General features: G+C 49.5%; 1 protein-coding gene across 1 annotated transcript in view; it reads left to right on the top strand.

Annotated features, from left to right (window-relative positions):
- The window catches only part of LOC125291549 (plakophilin-4-like), a 74,919-nt gene that overhangs the window by 42,911 nt on the left and 10,359 nt on the right, over window positions 1-21,649 (top strand). Inside the window, 6 exon segments of the mRNA XM_048238332.1 lie at window positions 533-556; window positions 4,339-4,533; window positions 8,635-8,818; window positions 11,859-11,991; window positions 13,899-14,112; window positions 21,379-21,562. Coding sequence (XP_048094289.1) covers window positions 533-556; window positions 4,339-4,533; window positions 8,635-8,818; window positions 11,859-11,991; window positions 13,899-14,112; window positions 21,379-21,562 — 934 coding nt within the window.

The raw sequence follows: 21,649 nt of genomic DNA, 5'->3' as shown, positions 1-21,649 counted from the left end.
TCTCTCTCTCTCTCTCTAACTCCCTCCCTCTCTCCCTCTCTCTTTCTCTAACTCCCTCTCTCTCCCTCTCCTTGTCATATTTGTCAGTGATAAAAGCGGGGCCTATCTTTTGCAGGTGGAACATGAATATGACTGCCACTCTGCCATCAAGAGGAGAAGGATTAGGGGACGCCTGTAATTACTCTCTCCCCGTTCTTTTCACACGGCAGCTCAGGTGCCTCAGAGTTTGTCATTGAGAGGACGTTGGGCTGGGGATGGGGATGGGGCTGCGCAAGTGTTATTTAATGCTGCACACTCTCCGCTCATGTGAAATGCCCTGGCAAGTTCTGTTGTGGTGGAATGACACATGGCCTACTGTTTAAGTATTGCAAGTGTCACTCTGGAAGTCCCTGGGCTTCATAAAAATGTCAATTAATTGGTGTAATTGATTTTGTGTGTGTGTGTGTGTGTGTGTGTGTGTGTGTGTGTGTGTGTGGTGGGGTGTATTTTTCCTCTCTGCACTTAATCTCCCGCTGCTGATGGAAACCTACAGACACTCTGGAGGATGACCTTCAAGGTGAAGCTGGCCTCTGATAATGTGTGTCTGTAATGTGCCTGCTCGGTGTGCCTGCCTGTTGATTTAGTCATGCTTTGTTTGCTTCATTCCATTCTCCTCCCCCGATAAGTGCCTTGATCCAAAGTCATTGGAGATCACTTCCGCTATGTGTGTGTGTGTATGTGTGTGGTCATCGGTGAAGAAGACTCTGCATTATTCTGTTTGAAAGTCATTTCGGTTTTACCTAAATCCATCCATTGTGTCCCAAGTGGTTGTAAACGTTCCATCATCATGAAATCATTTGCTGTTCTCTCATCCTGATCCTCTCCATCCTCATGCCCCTCTTTATATGGCTTTCAGCTCCTTTTGTCCAGCCGTGTCTCGACTTTAAGATGACAAAAAAAAAGGCCTCCCAAGGCAAACCGAAGGACAGACAAACATAAGCAGCTCCGCTAGTAAGACCGTTGTTATGCGTCTCGCAGGCTGGGAACATCTGGCAGTGTCCTCCATGCAATGAGAGAGTCTATTTTCCTCCGTCTCCGACTCACTCACTCCCCACCTCTCCCCCCACGCTCTCGCCTCTTAACTGCTTTGAATGCAGCTGTCCAAAAACCAATTTCAGCTTTCTTCTCTGCCCAACCAGCTGCCTTGTGGGTAATGAGTGTCTGGCACTGACTTCTTCCTCCTCCTCCTCCTCCTCCTCTCTTCCTTCATGCTCTGGCTGGTTCGGCAGATGTGCCAGACGCCAGAGCTGGATTCCCACTTGACCAGAGGTGACGTGCTTGTGGGTGGCAAATGGCACAGAAGAAAAGGCACAGAACAGGCTCCACTGCTCAAGGTTGACTCCACGCTGCCCTGCTTTTTTATGTATAGTTCTGTGCAGCCGGTTTCTGGTTTGGCAAAAAAAATTGGATGAAAAATTGAGGTCCTTGTAGATGAATGAACTGCTTAGGTGTTCCGTATTCCGATTTTCGGCTCACCGCTAGGATTTTTTTGGCGATGAGCGGCAAAAAGCCCAAAAGCCCAATCACGGCATGCTGGACAATGAAAGATGCTGGTGATTAACAGGTCCCTGTGAAACACAACGTTGATGCCGTTGATTCAAGAGCTCTGTTGTTTTCAAGACGTCTCTGCCTATGTAGTCAGCTGCATCCATTTTTGAGTTGTCTCTGTGCCAAGCCACCGCCGCCAAGCTAGTACAAAGCCTGTGCCAAGCGCCATCACTGGCGGCTACAGTAAGCAAAAAACACACTGACAAATGTAAAGTGGTGGTGAAAAGTGTTTGATGCAGAGAGTAAGTGATCTAGCATCAGAGATGGATATTTTTGTATGTTGGATCCTTCGTAGCCACAAAATTATTTCTCACCACACGTAAACGGGTTTATTGATTTTGAAAGGAGAACAGCAAAGCCGACAGAGACTTGGCGAGCGATGCGGCTCCTCATCGCCATGTGTTTCTCGCTCTTGGGTGGAGACGCTGAATGAGAGAGGGAGGGATAGAGAGGTAGAGAGAGAGGGAGTGAGAATAGGAATGTGTGTATGAGAGAGAGGGACTGTGAGAAAGCACGGGGGCTCCCGCAAAGGCCTGCGCTAGCGGCGGTTAGCGCCCGGTCGATGACTTTTGCAGATCGGCTGAGCCGTAGCAGTCCTGGCTCTGATGTGGTCTCACCATGCCTCATCTCCTCAGTCCCTCACTCCCTCTCTCCCTCTTTCTGTTTGAACAACCCAAGACCCCAAACCTCTGCCAGACGTCTTCCAAGCAGCACCGGCGGCAGTGTCGTCGTCTGGACTGCGTCGTCTGGCGGAGCGGCCGGGCTCTGGGCTCCAAAAGCATAGCGAAAAAAAAAAAAGCCGTGCTTCAACACCTAAACAGCCAGGGTTGAACTGAGAAGGTCTCGAAAGCCCCCCGTCTTTGTGAAAGAGTATGGAGCTGGCCGCTGAGAGAGAGGGGAGAGGAAATCGATTCCAGCCAGACCCCCCGGAGAAACAGACTGAGGCGACAGAGGCGGTGGCGGCTGCGGTGTGGGTCGCAGTCGATGGGGCTCAGTTGAGCCAGGACCCTGGTGCCGCTGTGTGTGTGTGTGTGTGTGCGGAGGCCTTGAGGAGAGGTCTAAAGGGGCCTTTCGAGAGCCGTGGAGGCGGTGGGCTCGGCCCGTTTTGCCTCATTAGCCTCGGGGATAAAATAGCTGATTAGCTCGTCAGGCAGAGTGGACCGGGGCCCCCCCGCCCGGGCCGCCCCCCTTGACCCCGAGACCATCCCTTCTTTTCTTTCCCCTTTCTTCTTCACTTTCATGTGCACTCTCTCACTTCTCCTCCACCTCCTCCTCCACCCCCTCCTCCTCCCCTCCCTCTCTCTTGCGCAGAGCAGTCGGGTGGAAGAGAGTCGTTTACCCGGCCGTGCTCCACCGCTCAGAGGGCGCAAAGGGCCTTCGAGAGGGTCGGCCAGCTGCTAACGGGGCCGTGTCGGGACAGAGGGTGGGTGGGTGGGTGGGCGGTGGTGGTGGTGGTGGAGGGTATTGTTTTGGGAACAGGGCCAGTTGTCTCAGGGGTGTGGGTGGTCACGTGCTGGCCGGCCGGTGGTGCTCTGTGTGCAGGGTCACTGAACAGTACCGTGCACAATCTTACGAGCTCTCTAGAGCTTCGGAATGCGCTTGCAGTGATGCTGGCCACATGCTGTGAGGGGAGTGTGAGCGAGTTTGTGTGCACACCCGCACAAACTGTGTGTGTGTGTGTGTGTGTGTGTACACACACACACACACACACGTGTGTTTCTGGAGCGCAGCAGCTGGGCTCACATCTGGCTAAGATCTGTGCCATTGAGTCAGAGTGTCAGAGTGACTCACAGTGCTGCTGCCTCTCCTCTACTCTCCTCTGGCAGCTCAAACAGGGGTATGAACGTGAAGGCTAAGTCCTGTCTGTTTTGCACACACACACACACACACACACACACACACACACACACACACACACACACACACGGAGGTCCTGCTGTGACCATGTCTTTTAGCCATGGCCTTTTGGCCCATATCCTTTTGCTCACAACACACAAGGCTCGCCAGCCAAAGGACACTCTTTCATTTCCTGTGCTGCATGAACGGTCATCCTTCATATCTCAACTATCATTTCTCATATTGCAATTTCATCAATCTCTTCTCTTCTCTCTCTCTCTCTCTCTCTCTCTCTTCTCTTCTCTCTCTCTCTCTCTCTCTCTCTCTCTCTCTCTCTTCTCTTCTCTCTCTCTCTCTTTCTCTCTCTTGCTTGGTATCGCTTCTCACTTTCTCTTTCTTTCTTTCTCTCTCTCTCTGTTTGTTTTCGGGAAGCACACACTCAGAGGAGGAAGCATGCTGCTGTTAACAAACAATTAACTAATATTATTCTGCAAGATGGGGTTTTGTCCACTGCATTTAAGTTCCCTGTTATAGACTAACTTGCCATATTAAAAATTCCCAGTTTATTCCCATTAATTCCCGTTAATTTCCGTATATTCCCGTTAATTCCCATGGAAAGTTTCCAACTTTGAAAATTCCTGGAATTTTGCAACCTTACTTATCTGTCAGGCGAGTGCGCCGGGTGGGTGAGAGAGGGAGAGAGAGAGGAAGAGAGGGAGAGAGAGGGAGAGCGTCTGGCTACGGGAGGCTGGGGGAACCAGACTTTGTTTGGAGACAGTGGGAGTAGGAGCGGATGTCCCATTGGGAAACTCACTGTCCATTACTGCCCACTGCCCTACTGGGGACGGGGATTAGCTGTCAGCGGTCAAAGAGGGGCTTGTACTAGAGTGACTAACTCTGTGTGTGTGTTTGTAGCGGGTCTGCGGACCTCCTATGCCAGTCAGCACAGCCAGATGGGGCAGGACCTGCGGTCAGCCATGTCGCCTGACCGCCACATTACGCCCATTTACGAGGATCGCACCTTCCAGAGCCCCCTCTACCGCAGCCCCAACCACGCAGGCATGGAGCTGGGCCACGCCCCGCACACCGCCCTCTACAGGACCTCCTCAGGTACTGCACATATGCACACACACACTCCATCACTCCTGCGTATATACACACACACGCTCTCTCACCCCCGCATATATACACACAGTACTCTCTCACACTCACATTCACATATACACACGGTACTCTCTCACACACACTACACACTCAGACAGTTCCTTTGACTCATACATACATGTATGCACTCACATGCACAAACATATCTGCATGGTTTGAGAAAAAATAACTGATTAACTCATTGAATGCCAAGCTTTTTTTGGAAGCTTTGTCCTAGAGTGCCAGCAATCTAGACCATTGTTGATGATTTTTGTACAGCCACAGCATATTCTGTGTTATAGCTATGAACACATACAATGACTTAGACTTTACAGAGACTTTAAGCTCTCAGTGGGTGCAAACCGTGTATTTCTACACGCTACTGTTCCTGAGAAATCGCAAGCTAAACAGTGGCTAGTTTTCATCAAAATCACTGTTTTTTTCTAGAAATGGAGATATAACGTATTCCATGAAATATGAAGTGTTGCCTGTAAAGTTTCCGGGAAGTGACCTAGCGAGACTGCCACCTAGTGATAGACCCACGAAAATGGCCTGGTTTTGAGCTGACGTGCATGCGTCACTGATTCGACCCAAAGCGGCAACCGAGTTATGATTAATGTCCAGATAAAATGTCCAGATTGTGCGTTTTCATGAGTTTTCGATCGTCATATATTTCATTTCCATTCATCACAGAGTTCCCAAAATCACATATAATGTGTGTTAGAGTGTCTAGTTTCGTAATTAAAAAAAAAAAGCTAAAAACGTTATATTACATTTTTGGCACTCAACGCATGGGAAGGAAAAACGTAATATTACGTTTTTGGCACTCAATGAGTTAAAAAAAAATAGCGCAGATTAATCGATTCCGTATGACCTTTGACCCCGAGCCGTCCTAGTCAGTAACCATTAGACTGTAAAATGAAGGAGAGAGAAGAAAATGTGCTGCCTAGATCATTGATCATTGAACATTTACTTTTAAAAACGGCCTGATGGTGTTGATAAAAAAATAGTGTTGATTTAAAAAAAAAAAATCCTCTGCAATGTCTGCAGCAAGGAATTTGCATATTACCGGAGATCATCAACTCTAAAGTCGCACATCAATGCAAATAAATAGTGTTGACATTGAGGGAAGTGTTAATTTATTTTTTGTGTCCCCTAGGTTATATCTGTGGCCTGAAATGCCTTGTATGTGAAAAAAAAACTTCTTCCCAAAACACTTTTGAATTTATTTCCTCAGCATATTAGGTCATATCATAGATTATTATGGCCATTATTTGAACAGTGAAAATAATAATAAGAGTTTTTGAACTTTAATGTCACTAATGCTGATTATTCAATGATCCATTTGAATTTAAATATCTAAAATACTTTCACAGCAAAAATTATATATGCGATTAATTTAGATTAATTAATTACAGAGTATGTAATTAATTTGATTAAAATGTTTAATCGATTGACAGCCCTAATACACACACACACACACACAGACACATACACAGACACACACACAGACACACACACACACAGTCACTGACAGGCCCAGGTGAAGGGAGTGGAGAGTGTTTCAGCGGAGGCTTGCATCAGCGAGTGCAGATTAGAATAATCCTTTGGGAATGCTTGGCTTTGGAGTGATTTCATAAGCCATTTATGAAGCTCTTTTACAAAATACTTAGCAAGAACGGACTCGGAGACAACTTGGCTAATGGCCCTCGCTCTGTCACCAAACACGGCATAATCTCCAAATGCTGGGGTGTGACATGGGGAGAGAGAGCTATAGAATATGTCTGTGTGTTAAGTGCTTATGCAATGCTATTCAAAAACTTGCACAGTGCTCGAAATCAGCCCGTAGTGTTTACTGAAGGGTGCTTTGTTTGAGGTCATCTTATCAAAGCTTCCGGAGATAGGAGTGTGTGTTTGTCTGTGTAGGAGTATGAATGTGTTTGGAATGGTGTGTGTGTGTGTTGTAGTAGTGTCTTTTGGGAGTTGGCCTCCACTTCCCTTTTCTGTGTGTGTGTGTGTGTGTGTGTGTGTGTGTGTGTGTGTGTGCGCTCAGGTGTGGAGCAGCTCTTTGTCTTACTCTTTTTCCTTCCAAACGGAATGAGGTGCAGAAGATCATCATCAGCTGCAGAAAATAGAGGAGACATGAGGTCTGTGTGTGTGTGTGTGTGAGAGAGTGTGTGTGTGAGAGAGAGATAGATGTGTGTGTGTGTGTTTTTTGTGCTTGCACTTGTGGTCGCGTGCTGTATTTCACACGGCTCAGAGGAGTCCATTACCTAAGTGTCACGGTGATAATGGGAAGAGGGACGGGGGCTGCAGAGGGACACACTGCACCGTGGAAAAGAACTCTCTGGGGATTTAATATTCTGCCCACACGGGCCCCCCCCACCCCATCAGCTCCACCCAGCCCAGCCGGAGATCACTGGCGGCTGATAGCGGCAGTCCCTCATAAACTGCACTGATGAAGCATACCAACCACCCCCAGCCTTAAGAAAAGAATGCATAAATAGCATTATGCTGGACTCCGGAGGAGAGAATGCAGTGAGGAGATAAAGTGGAGAGGTAGAGTGGAATGAAGAAAGAAAAAAGTTTAGTTTGGGGTCCCGACAAAAAAAAAAAAAAAAAAAGCGCCTCATTAGAAAAAATCCAATTTGATCTGCGAAGTGGTCTTTGTTATGGTGTGAAATTAAATTTTAATGGCCTTGCTCATAGTTTTCCTCTCCCCTGCACTCTTTTTTCATGCTTTCTTTGTTTCTGCTGGCTTGTGTGTGTGTGTGTGTGGGGGTGTGTATGTGTCTGCAGAGGGAGTGTGTTTTCCCCCCAACTCATGCTAAATGGGAATATTGATCCCTTGTGCATAGGAGAGAGGGAGGGAAAGGAGAAAAGTGAGTGAAAGAAAGGAAGAGGGGGAAGTTGGACGAGAGAAGGAGTGCAATGCAGATTACATCCTCATAGCTCATCTTCTGAGCACTGCCTCTTCCTGTGTGTGTGTGTGTGTGTGTGTGTGTGTGTGTGTGTGTGTGTGTGTGTGGACGCAGTCCAGGGGAAATTAGAAGTGGTCTTTATCAGCCTCTGGGCTGATTACTGGAGGCCAGCGGTGTGGATTAGAGAGCGGAGGCGCGTGGCGGCCCCTGGAGAGGTCAGGCTCCCTCAGTGTGTGTGTGTGTGTGTGTGGGGGGGGGGGTAATTAATTCCAGCTGGGTGTGTTTGAGCCTGATGAAGGAGCCCTGCGCGGTCTCTTGCCCCTGATGCCACCCCTGCCTCACCCCCATGAGCCTGCGCACATCAGCTGACTAACTTCTGCCTTTCTGGCTTGTGTGTGTGTGTGTGTGTGTGTGTGTGAGAGAGAGAGGAAGGGAGTGAGGGAGGATAAAATAGCAATTATTTAAAGGGGACGATGTTGCCAAGATGCCCACAGACTAAATATTTGACAAGGCTTGGGAGGACGTCCTGAGCATTTGTTTCCGTCACACTGGCTGAGTGTGTTTGTGGTGTGTGTTCGTGTGTGTGTGTGTGTGTGTGTGTGTGTGTACACACAAGCGTCTCTCACTGTTCCCATTTCCCCAGTGAGAGAGTGACAGCCAGTGACGCGTGATAAGCCCTTCCCACAATGCAGCGGCTGTAAGCAGCATGTGTGAGGACTAAGATGGCCCCCTCCTCTTGTTCCCTAACAGAACCTGCTAGAACCAGCTCCTAAGTGTTCCAGCTCTTAAAAAACTGGACAGGAAATAAAAAACTTGTTTATAAAGAACGCTGCCTCATTTACTTTGTCCTTGACACAGAGGCTGTGTTTTACAGCCTTTTTCCTCGGTAATGGCTTCCATATTTGGGGGAGTAACAACAAAAACACAACACAACACAAGACACAAGTGTTTTCATTCACCCTGGTTTCTTCTCTGTTCCAATCGAAAGACCAGACCTCTAATCTCTAGGGCTTTCACAAAAAACACACAAAAAAGACTTGGAACAACACAAAAGGTCTTGTTCAGCAAGGGGGTCTTGATTTAATTTAATGATCGCCTCCCCCCGTTGATGCATGTGGTTTCTCCCCCCCCCCCCCTGCCCCTCCAGGTGTGGGAACCCTGCAGCGGAGCTCGAGCCAGCGGAGTGCCCTGACGTACCAAAGAAGCAACTACGCCCTGAACTCGACCGCCACCTACGCAGACCCCTACCGGCCCTCGCAGTACCGGCAGGCCGGAGCGCCCGACGACAACACGCGCTCCCCCTCCATTGACAGCATCCAGAAGGATCCCAGGTACTTAGAACATGTGTGCTCACCAAGCAGGAGGAGGAGAAGGGCATACTGGACAAAGAGCTGAGGTGCGTTCAAATGACCAAACATAGGCGAGCGTTTGCAAACATGTTTCTGTTTGCCTTGAGTTTTTTTGTCGAACGTTTGCGAACAGTCGCAAACAGTCTGAGGAGGTAGTTCTCCGCGAATATACAGTAGAGCTGGACGTGGGCTGGACGAAGTGTTACTGTTACAATGGGCTGTTTACATCAAATTGTTCAGAGAAAACCTATTTTTGCCACGAACGTTTGCCACTGTTTGCCGAATTTGAACGCACCTCTGCAAATACATACACATACACACACTTCCCGGTATTGAACATACAAAAAGTGAACATACATTAGTGATATATGTGAGAATGGTTGTGTGTGTATCGACTACATCAAACACATGAAAACCCCATAAATGCAAATGCTTATATACACACACCTACATGTACACAACTCACGTGTGTGTAAACCCACGACCCACACACTGTACGTGTTCATTTACAGCTATGCACACACTTTGACTCATGCTAAACCATGTTTGTGAACACACTCATGCTCACACAAACACACACACACACACACTCACATTTGTACAGCGTGCACTAGCTGATAATCATCCGCTGGGACTTAGCAGTGCTTACTACGCTCCTGTGCATTCTGCTGGGTCAACAGTCGGCTCCTCTTACTATACAAGCTCCCCTAAGCCCTCTGGGCAGCACTCCAGAGCCTCAGCCACAGTGCACTGTGTGTGTGTGTGTGTGTGTGTGTGTGTGTGATGGAGAAAGAACTACAGATAAGTGTGTATTGGTATCTTTGTGTGTGTGTGTGTGTGTGTGTGTGTGTGTGTGTGTGTGATGGAGAAAGAACTACAGATAAGTGTGTATTGGTATCTTTGTGTGTGTATGTATGTATGTGTTCTTGTGTGTGTTTGTGTGCGTGTGAGCTTTTGACCCCATGCTGATTCCCTGACCTTGCACATTGGGAGAGCTGTTCACACCCCTGGATGTTGCTTTAGCCAAGCGTGTCCGAGGGCCGCCCCAACTCCTGCCCACTCCCTCTCCCCCGCGCTGTCATTTCAGCTCTCTGGACATCTTAATCTCTCTCTCTCTTCCCTCTCTCACCCCCTGCCATGCCTCCATCTTGAATTTCTTGCCTTGAATTTCCCCCTGGGGATCAATAAAGTATCTATCTATCATCTTCTTTTTCCCCTCTCTCACTCCCTCTCCTCTTCCCTCGCTCTCTCATTCCTAGTCAGTCTTTTTCTTTGTATCTTTTTTCCACTTTCGTCCTCTCTCTTTCTCTCTCTCTCTTTCTCTCCTTTGCTCTTTTTTTATCTGTCCTTTCTTTCTCTTCCACTCTTTCTTCCTCTCTCCCCCACATTCCTCTTTTCCTTTGGGCACATCCACCCCTTTTTTTTGTCTTGGGAACGTTACGCCGAGAGAACTTCCTACAGCTCTCCGTTAGCCCTTTAAATGTTGACCCGGCAGAGGTAGAGGCAATGGGGTCTCCAGGGAGCCTTTGATTATGGGAGCGTCTCTGTGGTCTGGCCTAGTGCCACCCAGCACTTAAAGAGGGGCAGACTGAGGTTTGGGGGCAGGAGGGGAGGGGGGAGGGTTGTCATGGCAGCGGATGGGTCTTCTCTGCTGCCCGCTGTCCATGTCTCCCTCGCCTCGGAGCATCAGTCTCGTCTCTGTGATGTTATTCTGAGGCTCCGTTTTAATAGACGTCTCCCATACCGTTGGATAATGAGGTCAGACTCGCTCGGCTATCGTGTAGTGTTCCGCGCTGCTTTTGAAGTTTGTTTTCACTTTTAATTGAGCAGTTACTTTTTTTTTTTTTTTTTTTTAAAAGTGAGAAAGATGGCTGGGGAATGTCTGCAAGTCTAGGTTTTCGGAGTGTCTGTAGATCTGCTCAGAGGAGCTAATCCAGGCCCCTAGTGTGTTTTTCACTCTAGACACAAGCCTTTTGTTCTCTTTTTTCTCTTCTTCTGAGTTTAGCAAACCTACTGATGCTAAATTCAGTGAAGAAATGTCTCCAAGTCCCTGCAGCTGTTCCAAAAAAAACCCACCCCCACCTCTGCTCACCCCACTCTCAAACACACAGGCTTCGCCACTTCATGACAAACTGAAGTCGAGTGGTTGTTATTTTGTTCTAGCGAGTTCTTGTTCTTTCTGAACAGTGGTGGAGTTGGAAGGAAAGAAAGCAATAATACGGAGGCCAGGTGGAGAGTAAATAGTTTTGGTGTGGGGACATGATATCCGGGGTTGTTATTGGAGAGGGCTGAGGCCAGGGGAGGTCAGGACTGTGGTATGTCGGGTTTGGGTGTGAGGTTATTGTTGTTGTTGGTGTGTGTGTGTGTGTGTGTGAGAGAGGGAGGGAGGGAGAGAGAGAGAGAGAGAGAGAGAGCACACAAGGGATTCGAGGTTTGTGTTGTTTGTTTACAGTTTGTGTTCGTGTGAGCCTTGTATTTGTTTGATATGTGTTGTTATTGTTAGAACTTGAACACATGACGCAAGTGTGTGCAAAAGGGGTATGCATTTCCCATCGGTTTGTTGTGTTTGCATTTGTTCAGGGGAGAGGAATGTGTGTATGGGTATGGTGTGAGTGTGTCCATCAGAATTTCTGTGCCCCTCTCGCACTATGTACACCCACCAACCAGAAGTGGCAGTCAAGGAGGCACACTGGATTAATATGAAAGTCATAAATTTGACAATTAACTGTGTGCGATTATTTGTAGCTTTTGTGATTGGGTAATTGGGTTGTGTGGTCTTAACTTGTCTTTAGTACCCAGTAAACATTGTTTATTCACTCTGCCCCCCCCCCCTTCTCTCTCTCTCTCCCTCTCTCCCCCCCTCTCCCCCCCTCTCTCTCCTCTCTCCCCCCCTCTCTCCCCTCTCTCCCTCCCTCTCTCTCCCTCTCTCCCTCCCTTCCCCCTCTCTCTCGCTCTCTCTCTCTCTCTCTCTCTCTCTCTCTCTCTCCCCCCCCTCTCTCCCTCCATCCCTCTCTCTCCATAGGGAGTTTGCGTGGCGTGACCCTGAGCTGCCGGAGGTGATCCACATGCTGCAGCACCAGTTCCCCTCGGTGCAGGCCAACGCCGCCGCCTACCTGCAGCACCTGTGCTATGGAGATAACCGCATCAAGGCCGAGGTGAGTGCTCCCAGCATGCCGAGCGTGCATCAAGGGGAGGGCATGAAGGGGCAGCCCTGGTGGTGCTGCGGGGTGGGTGAGGGGTAGGAGAGCGACTGTGCGTGGGGGGGCCCTGGTGTGAGGCACTGCAGGGAGTGTTTCAAGACTGAGCTCAAACCCTGCTGGAATTTCACGCCTCCCCTAGCAGGGGAGTCTAGTCCCACTGCTGCAGAGAGAGGGAGAGGGAGCTATGGAGGGAGAGAAAGAAAGAAAGGGAGAGAAAGAAAGAGAGGGAGAGGCAGACTTATACGGACCGGAGAGACGGATGGAGAGCTTGAGAGATGAGGAAGAAATTTCAACCAGGAAGCCAAATTCAGTTTCTGTACAAAAGCAGCAGGTGCCGGTGTGCAACATGTAGTGAATACTGACTACAGCATATCCTTTCATGCTCTCCTCCACATTCATCACTCACTCTGCCTCACACACACACACACACACACACACACACACTTTCACAGCAGCATCTTTGATGTGCCTTTAAAAAGACAGTGTTCCCTCTGGCATACCCACTCATAGAGGCTCTTTCCCTCTCATTGTTTTTCTCTCTTTTGAATGCACGCATTACTTTCTCCCGCAAGCATGCCTACACACACACACACACACACACACACACACACACACACACACTCACACACTTGCATGCCTATGTGAAGCAAACAAAGCCCACGCCTCTACGAGCGCAATGTGTTCCCTCTACAGTGCTCAGCAGCCCTGATGTTCTCTATTGCTGTACTGGAGAGACATCTTCCTCCACACAGTCTGTAACAGCGTCTCTCTACAGTCCAGAAACAGGCCAAGCCAGGAACATGGTCAGGGAGTCGGGCATCTCAGGGGACACAATAAATGTGTGTGTGTGTGTGTGTGTGTGTGCGTGCACACCGTGCTCACTGCTCAGGGGGATTATTCCGTTGAAATCAAATGTCAGGATATTACTTTTCATCAGGGCCCTGATCTCCAGCGCCTTCTCCAGATGTTCCCTGTCAGGAGTGACGTCTGCTCTCAGACTAATGGCTTCCACAAAGGCCGCTCTACATTCAGAGGGGGCTCTGTCTTGCTCTCTGTTTTTCTTTTTCACTGTCTCGGTTCTTTATCTCTCTCTATCTCTGTCTCTCTCTCTCCCTGTTCTTTCACTCCGTGTCTGCCTGTCCCCTGCGTGTCCTTCTCTTTCTCTTACTATCTTTATTCCTCTCTTCTCTTCCTCTCTCTTCCCCTCTCTTCCCCTCTCTTCCTCTCTTCCCTCTCTTCCTCTTTCTTCCCCTCTCTTTGACTTTTCCTCCTTCCCTTCCAATCCCCCCTCCCTCCCTCCCTCCCTCCCTTTTGTCTCTCCGTTTTTTTGTCTCTTCCTCTCTTTTTCCTCCCTCTTGCGTTGCTTCACCTCTGCGGGACTACAGGACCATGAGACATACTGTGTGTTTGCTTTATCAGTAACTCTCTCCCGTCCATGTAAAGAGCCCGGGCCCGCTAGTCTCTCACAGGCGCAGTGCACATAAACCCGGGGATTTGACACTGGAATCCCTTCCCCAACATCATTATTATGTCTGAAAATACTCCCCAGCTCCTCTCTCTCTCTCTCTCTCTCTCTCTCTCTCTCTCTCTCTCTCTCTCTCTCTCTCTCTCTCTCTCTTTCAGTCGCACGGCTGAGGCGAGACCCGCAGAACTCAGGCATTAGGGAGCGGATCAAGTTCTCCGGGAGAACCGAGATGTGTGTAAAGCCCCTGTGTGACGACTAGAGGGGCAGGGTGGGGGCTAGTGGCCAGTTCTCGGTTCTCAGTCTGCTGAGCAAGCGTGAACCGACTGCTCTCTGGGCTTGTGGTGCCTGTTCCCTTGGGACTGTAGAATAATGTGTTTGTGTGTGTGTGTGTGTCCAGGTTTGTCGGCTGGGCGGGATCAAGCACCTGGTGGATCTGCTGGACCACAAGGTGCTGGAGGTGCAGCGCAACGCCTGCGGCGCCCTGAGGAACCTGGTCTACGGCAAGGCCACCGACGACAACAAGGTGGCCGTCAGGAACGCCGGCGGCATCCCCGCCCTGCTCCGGATGCTGAGGAAGACCGTGGACGCCGAGGCCAGGGAGGTGGTCACAGGTAAGTGTGTGTCTGTGTATCTGTGTGTGTATACTGTGACAGGGAGGTGGTCACAGGTAAGAGTGTGTGTCTGTGTATCTGTGTGTGTATACTGTGACAGGCCCTGCTGGCAAGTCTATGCATGTAGGTGTTTTGTTCATTATGTATTTGCGTGCATGCGTGCGTGCGTGATAAATGACAAAGTGTGTGTGTGTGTGTGTGTGTGTAAGTAATATGAGGGTGGGGGTCCCTCTCCCCTGGCCCAGTGATGTATGGAGTTAGGCGGCTGGCTGGCTGCAGTAGTGAGTGGAGAGCCTGCCATCTGCTGTATCCTCTCAGGCCCCATAGCCACAGCTCCCGGCTCACACTCCTTCCCCTCATCCATAATTCACCGGCCCTCTGCTGTCTAACACACACACACACACACACACACACACACACACAAACACAGGCCTGGAGAACTGGGACTCGTTGGTTGGAGTGCATGTATGTGAGCAGTGAATGGAGAATGTCTAGCCGATGAGAGAGTGTGTGTGTGTGTGTGTGTGTGTGTAAGCACATGTGTTTAGATTCAGGCCTCTGACTCACTAGACAAGCCTGTTCTGACCAGTCACAGTTCAACAAGCCACACCCTGTACTCTTGAGCACAAGAAACAGGTCATGTGAAACAACCCCCCCCCCCACACACACACACACACACACTACAAAATCATCCTTCCTGTAAATATGCACTGACACATAAACAAGAAAAACAACACTATTAATTTTCCTTTTAGTTTCATATTGACATTCACTCACACACACACGCACACACACACACACACACACACACACACACACACACACACACACACACACACACACACACACACACACACCTGTAGACCAGCAGATCCCCACCTGACTCTAAAGCAGCCTGCGCCCCACCCTGCCCTTCCCCCTGTGCACATGCGGAGCAGCTGCTGGCCTCTGTCCATGCCTGTGGCTGACCTGTGCAGGAGCAGCTCTGAGTCAGCCGCAGTGGAGCCGCTCAGGATCAGCTGTCACCCACTACTAGTCATGCCAGCCTGCCACACGGCTCGCTTCACTTCAACAGCTGTGTGTGTGTGTTTCCATTTCCGTGTGTTTCTGTATGTGTGTGCTTGTGTGTGTGTTTCTGTGTAAGTGTGCTTCCGCGTGTGTGGGTGCTTACCCGTGTGTGTGTGTGTGTGTGTTTGTGTGTGTTTATTGCCCACTCCAGTTTGCCTGTGTCTGACTGGAAGAGTGCAGTTGCAGCAGGCAGATAAAACCCCTCCATAATTTGCATGATTCACTGTGTGTGTTTACTCGCCAATGCCTTTTACCTCCCAGTTGAGCTCATCACGTAGGCCAGACTGTGGCGTCCAAGTATGGGGAAGCCCTTTGTGCTCGCTCAAGCTGGAATTTCCCTTCTGTGGAAGTACTTAAAGTGCAGGGGTTGGGCTCCCCAAACTCCAACAGCAAAAAATGTGTAGCGATAGTTGAAGAACTAGTTTGCTCTTAATGGATGTGCACCTAAATGAACAGCACCTCGTCAAACTCTTCGTCATGTTATGGTACCTTGGCATGACCCACCTGGTATCACCAGCAGTGGCGCTAGAGAAGTTCATAACCGCATAGTGGAGCTATTGCTTCTGGACTTGAGGGGGTATCTAGAATTGCTCACTAATTTAATCCACACAGCATTAACTCATTGATAAATATGTCATTTCTTTACTGTGCTGGTCTACAGACTTCACGGTTTGCAGCAAAGTAGCTCCTTTTATGGACACGCACTACAGAAATGTGTTAACAGCCTTCATATATCAACGGACAGTCAGAGCTTAACTTTTCATGGTCTAACATAGTTTTCCCCCAACGGCTACTTACCGAAATATGACTCAATCCCCCCTCCTCCTTTCATTCTCTATCCTCTCTCTCTCTCTCTCCTTCCCTCCCTCCCTCTCTCTTCCCCCCCCCTCTCTCTCTCTCCCCCTCCTTCCCCCTCTCCCTCCATCTCTCCCTCTCTCTCTCTCTCTTTCTCTCTCTGTCTGTTGAAGGTAGTGTGTATAGAGAGCTGTCACCTGTGACATAGTGTGCAAAAGCAGAGAAGCGCCCTGCATTCCTTTCCTGGTTGATATGAGGCAGAAGACTCGATGTTTATGGTCAATTCAGCTGCTGCTTATTTTTGCTGCTTAGTTTGGGTCAAGAGGGGGGAACTCAAGTAGGGTTGAGGCAGACAAAGAGTCACAGATACTTCAAGCTTAGTTTGTGTTAAAGGAAATCTCTCAGACTGAGAGTCTTTCCGGAACCTTCTCCTGGCTGGCTCCTGCTGTTCAGAAGAGTTAGTTTTGACGTTAACCCTTGAGACCCTGTACCTGCGGAGGCGGTCTTGGGTTAATTGGCAACGATATGCGATGGAAGACTAATTAATGGGGGTCGGCGGAGGACCATCACCTCGCTGTAATCAACGGCTTCCAGAAGAGTCGGTGTCTGAAGGCTGCCATCCGCTGCAGTCATTCCTCCCCTCCAGGCGTGACTGAGTGAGCTGACAGGAATAACTCGAGCAGCTCGAACGGCATGGGGTTGGATCTCTCACAACACAGTCCATCATGTCATGAGAGCAAAGTTGGGGGAAGTGTGTGTGTGTGTGGCGTGTGTATATGTGTGTGTGTATGTCTCGGTGGGTGTGTGTGACTTGAACAAATCTGACAGGAGGTTTTGTACCCGGGATGTCACTGACCTCACATGTCTGCATCTCTGTGTGTAGACAACACCTCCCTCCCTTACATACACACACACACACTCTGAACTGAGGGTCAGGGAGGCCAGGTCTTGGCCTGTCTCCATTGGCTCCAGCCAGACCAGCCTCTACCCTGCAGTGAGACTGTGGGATCTGACCCTGAGCACACACACACACACACACACGCCGGTTGGGTCACCTGTCCTGCGGGAATCACCCAGACCCCACCTCCTTACCCAGGACATGTGACCCCACCACCAGCTGGGACTGAGACAGGACAGGGACAGCCGCTCTCCAAACAACTGTGTCCACAAAGCTGCTGCTGGACCATTGGACTCTCCTAACACACACTCCACCACACACACATAGGGGGAGCGAGCACTGGCCTCACCTTACACACACTCACACAGGAATGTTTAGATTGTGTAACACTGAAAATAGGAGAACGGGAGGACCATTGCTCTTTGGTCTGCTCTGGATCTGGTGGGTGTGTGTGTTGTCAGTCAATGCTTCTACTGTTTGGTCTCTCTCATATATGCATATATACACCTCTTCTTTCCCTTACGCTGGGTATGTTTTGCATGCATGACTCCTCTGTGTGAGTCTTTGTGTGTGTGTGTGTGTGTGTGTGTGTGTGTGTGTGTGTGTGTGTGTGCCTCTGGGCTCTTTAACCTTGTTTGGCCGCCGTTTGTTTGGAGCTGATGGAGGAAATGAGCTCCGCCGTTCATGTGGGAGTGAGCAGCTCTGAGACCAGCCAAGCAAGACCAGAGTGCAGTCTCTCTCTCTCTCTCTCTCTCTCTCTCTCTCCTTCCTTCTCCTCATTTTCTTTCCTTCTCCTTTCATTTCTCCCTCTCTCTCTCCACGCCCTCTCATTTCTCTCTCTCTCTCTCTCTCCCTCACTCCTCTTCCCTCATTCCACTCCCCAGATTGAGGGGAGGCTAGTGGGAAGAAACAGGAAAACAGACCGTGGTGTGGTCCAGCCAATGGGTGTGGACACACAGCCACTCCTCTGCTTCCTAGAGCATAAGAGAGGAGAAGGAATGGGGAAAAAAAGAAAGAGGGGAAAAAGAGTGTTCACCACACTGCTCCATACTGCCCCTGTGGGCTGCCGGCAGTACTGCAGGCTTTAATTAAGAGGAAGCTACCGAGTTACTCCCGTCCATAATAAGCAGGAATTAATTCAGTGTGGCCTGATTCGTGTTTGACTTAAATGAAATCCCCTCACTCAATTTGGCAAATGAAGTGGCGGGCTTCAGAGGAGATGCAGAAATGAGTGGGGAAGGATATGCACAAAGCACACTCAGTGGCCCGAGCTGTTCGGGGAGGTTTCAGCAACATATTGGAATGCCTCTCAAGCTGTCTTTTACTGAGAGGCGTGTGTGTCTCTCTGTGTGTCCCTGTGTGTGTGTTTGTGTGTTTCTCTCCCCTGTGTGTGTGTGTGTGTGCACGTACAGTACACGCGTGCACAGATGGCATATACCCACCCCGACGAGAGCCTGTGTGTCACACTAGTGGGGATCCACTAGTGTGTGTGTGTGATTGTGTGTCCGTGACTAAAGATTGTGCACGTGTGAGTGAGTGGGTGTGTGTGGGTATGGAGGGGCTGGCCATCGTCTGCAGTGACCGGACACATCCTGCCATGGTGGACATATGGCCCCGCTGATTTCCACCAGGCCAAAGCCCTTCGCCTGCATAATGAGATTATTGATAGACTGGACTTCATTGCAGTCAGTGATCTAACCATCCAGTTCCCCTGCACACACACACACACACACACACACACACACACACACACACACACACACACACACAGATATATACTTGGATTCCCATTAGCCCAGGCCTGACACCTCAGCACTCATCAGGTTGGGTATAGATGGCTGAGCCTCATTCACGGAGACTAAATAACGTGCTCAGTTAAGATTTCATTACAGCCAGAATGGACTCTCTCTTGCGCTCTCTCTCTCTCTCTCTCTCTCTTCTCTCCTTCACATTCTTCTCCTCTCTCTCCTCCTCCTCTATTCCTCTCTTTTTCCCTCTCTTTCCCCCTTTCCTGTCCATCACACAAATCCAGGTCATGATGAATGTTTCCTCAGGAGTTAATTTACCGACAGGTCACTGGCTTTGGTGCTTCTTAGATGTATGCAATGATGATGATGATGATGTGTGTGTGTGTGTGTGTTTGTGTGTGTGTGTGTGTGTTTGCCAAAGCTTGTGTGTGTGACTCAGCCGTGATGAATCCAAGAGGAGTTCACACTTGCCGTTACAGCTGGCTGTGGAATACGACACGTGGGCTCTGTGTGTGGTGGAGTGTAGTCTCTAATGCCCCTGTGGTCTGTGAGTGGTGGGGGGTTAAGTCTATGTTGACCATAACTGCCCGCTGCACTTCTCAGGGCTGGACTAATAGGAAACAGCTTTGATGTCCCTCTGAGGACTTTAATTAAGGTGGGTGGGCCGCGGCCCTGCTTTGTACCGTGGCTGTGAGTGATGGCTGTTTAAGACCACAGCTGACAGACAGCAACCACAACAGGTCCCCCCCATCAGCAAGAGCCTGCTACCCTTTGTAGTGGACACACACACACACACACACACACTTATAGTGTAAGAGAGAGAGCACACCTGCTTTTGGTATGATGAAACTCTATACAATCCTAGGAGCGCTGAATCACTGTTATTCCATGAGGTCATTGTCACCAGCGTTTACCAGCTCCCTCGGTCAGTGCGAGGCCGAGCCGTGGATGATGAAGGTCCTCCAGCTGCTGTGCTGACTCTGATGCATCAGGCGTGTACCCGTGTGTGTGTGTGTGTGTGTGTGTGTGTGTGCGTGTTTGCGTGTGTATGCTACACACACACACACACACACACAGGTTTGAGGAAGGCAGAGCCTGTTTTACAGAGATGGGTCAGAGGCGTAGGTGGCATCTGGTGGTGGTAGTAATGATGATGATGATGATGATGATGATGATGATGTTGTCGATGAGGCGCATGATGAAGCAGCTGTTGGGGAGTCAGCTCCAGCAGTTGGCGGTGCACAGCATGGATAAGTAGGCAGCCATTATAAATCCAAGTTATTTTTCCATTGTGTGTAGTGTAAAATAAAATAGTTTTGTTGGTGGTATGTGTTCAGACTGAGCACGGCATATTGGAGGGGAGGCCCTGAATTTATTTTTTGTTGTTTTTTTTTCCCCTACCAAAAACAGGTGTAGTTGTTTTTTTTTTATCCAGTGACTCATTTTTCTTATTTGCCCTATGTTCACTGAAAGCAGGCTTCATTATTGGGTACATTAAATGTTTGGAGGGAGAGCGAGTGAAGTTAAATGTCAAGCCAGAGATCTAGGAACACAGCGGATATGGCCGTGTGTGTGTGTGTGTGTGTGTGTGTGTGGGAATGGAGGGGTTGCACACACACACAATCTGTGTGTGGCTGTCTGTCTTTGGTATACTGTTGGCATCTGCCTCGCAAAGTCTTTCTTGGCTAGCAATACAGGAGCTTTTATCTTCAATGGTGATTTAATTGAAAGGGAATCAAGACATGGCAGATAGAGAGGAGGAGGGGGGGGGTGAGAGGGAGAGAGAGAGAGAGAGGAGATGATAGATAATGCAGTCAAGGGAATCTCTTGGCTCACACTCCCTTCCACAGACACACAATCTATCTCTCCCATGCTTCTGCCAGCCTGTCACTCATGCGCACGGAACCGTGTGTGTGTGTGTGTGTGTGTGTGTGTCTACACCACATACACATCCATCTGTGTGTCTCCCATTACGAGCGCCCGTGCTCCTCAAGGTTACCAGCATCCATCAGAAGCGTTAGTCTGAGCCTCTGGTAAGAGCCAGCTAATTAAGGCTCCTGTCGCACACACCGAGTAATCCCCCACATACACACACACACACACAGCGCCATCAAAGAGCACCCGAATCAAGTCCATTAAGCACTATAAATAGCTGCCAATCTGCCTGCCATATGGAGACGTGATGTAATGTTTAATGATGTGTCCTTCTGTATGTGGATCAGTGTGGGCAGTGTTGTTATACTCACTCCAGCGTCAACTCCATTACCAGAGGGCCGTTATGTGTTGTGATGTTGTGTTAGGAACATGAGCCTGTGTGTGTGTGTGTGTGTGGCTTGTGCAAGTCATTACTGTGTGTGCTCAAATGAGTCTTGAGTGAGACTTGAAACCTCAGTTTGTGTGTGCGTGTGTGTTTGCTTGTTTGTGAGTGTGCACCAAGGTGGTGTTGGCAGGTTTTGTTTCCATGCCTGTGTGTATCTGGACGACTGTGTGTGTGTGTGTGTGTGTGTATGAGAGTCTGCACTCCCACAGTGGAGATCTATTAAAAAAAAAAACTTGGGAGCTGGCAGCTCCTGAAGGGTGACCTGACTCCATATGACAGCTGACAGAGCCTCAGAGCATCTCATCATCTTTCTCTCTTTCCCTCCTCCCTCTGTCTCGCCCTTTCCGCTCTCTTTTTCTTCCTCTCTGTCTCCTCCATCTCCATCTCTCTCTCTCTCTCTCTCTCTCTCTCTCTCTCTCTCTCTCTCTCTCTCTCAGGGGTGTTGTGGAACCTGTCCTCCTGCGACACGGTGAAGATGACAATCATCCGGGACGCCTTAACTACTCTGACCAACACTGTGATCATCCCGCACTCCGGCTGGAGCAGCTCCTCGTTTGACGACGACCACAAGCTCAAGTTCCACTCCTCCCTGGTGCTGCGCAACTCCACTGGCTGCCTGAGGTAACGGCCACATCACGCAGGGCAACACTGCCCCCCCGTGGAGCTGTCGCGCTACTGCACCCGTATGTCTGACATGGTGCCTGTGAC

The sequence above is a fragment of the Alosa alosa genome, chromosome 3, assembly GCF_017589495.1.
Source record: "Alosa alosa isolate M-15738 ecotype Scorff River chromosome 3, AALO_Geno_1.1, whole genome shotgun sequence".
Classification (NCBI taxonomy): Eukaryota; Metazoa; Chordata; class Actinopteri; order Clupeiformes; family Clupeidae; genus Alosa; species Alosa alosa.
Note: the sequence above shows the minus strand (reverse complement) of the source record. Positions and strands in the feature narration are given on the sequence as shown.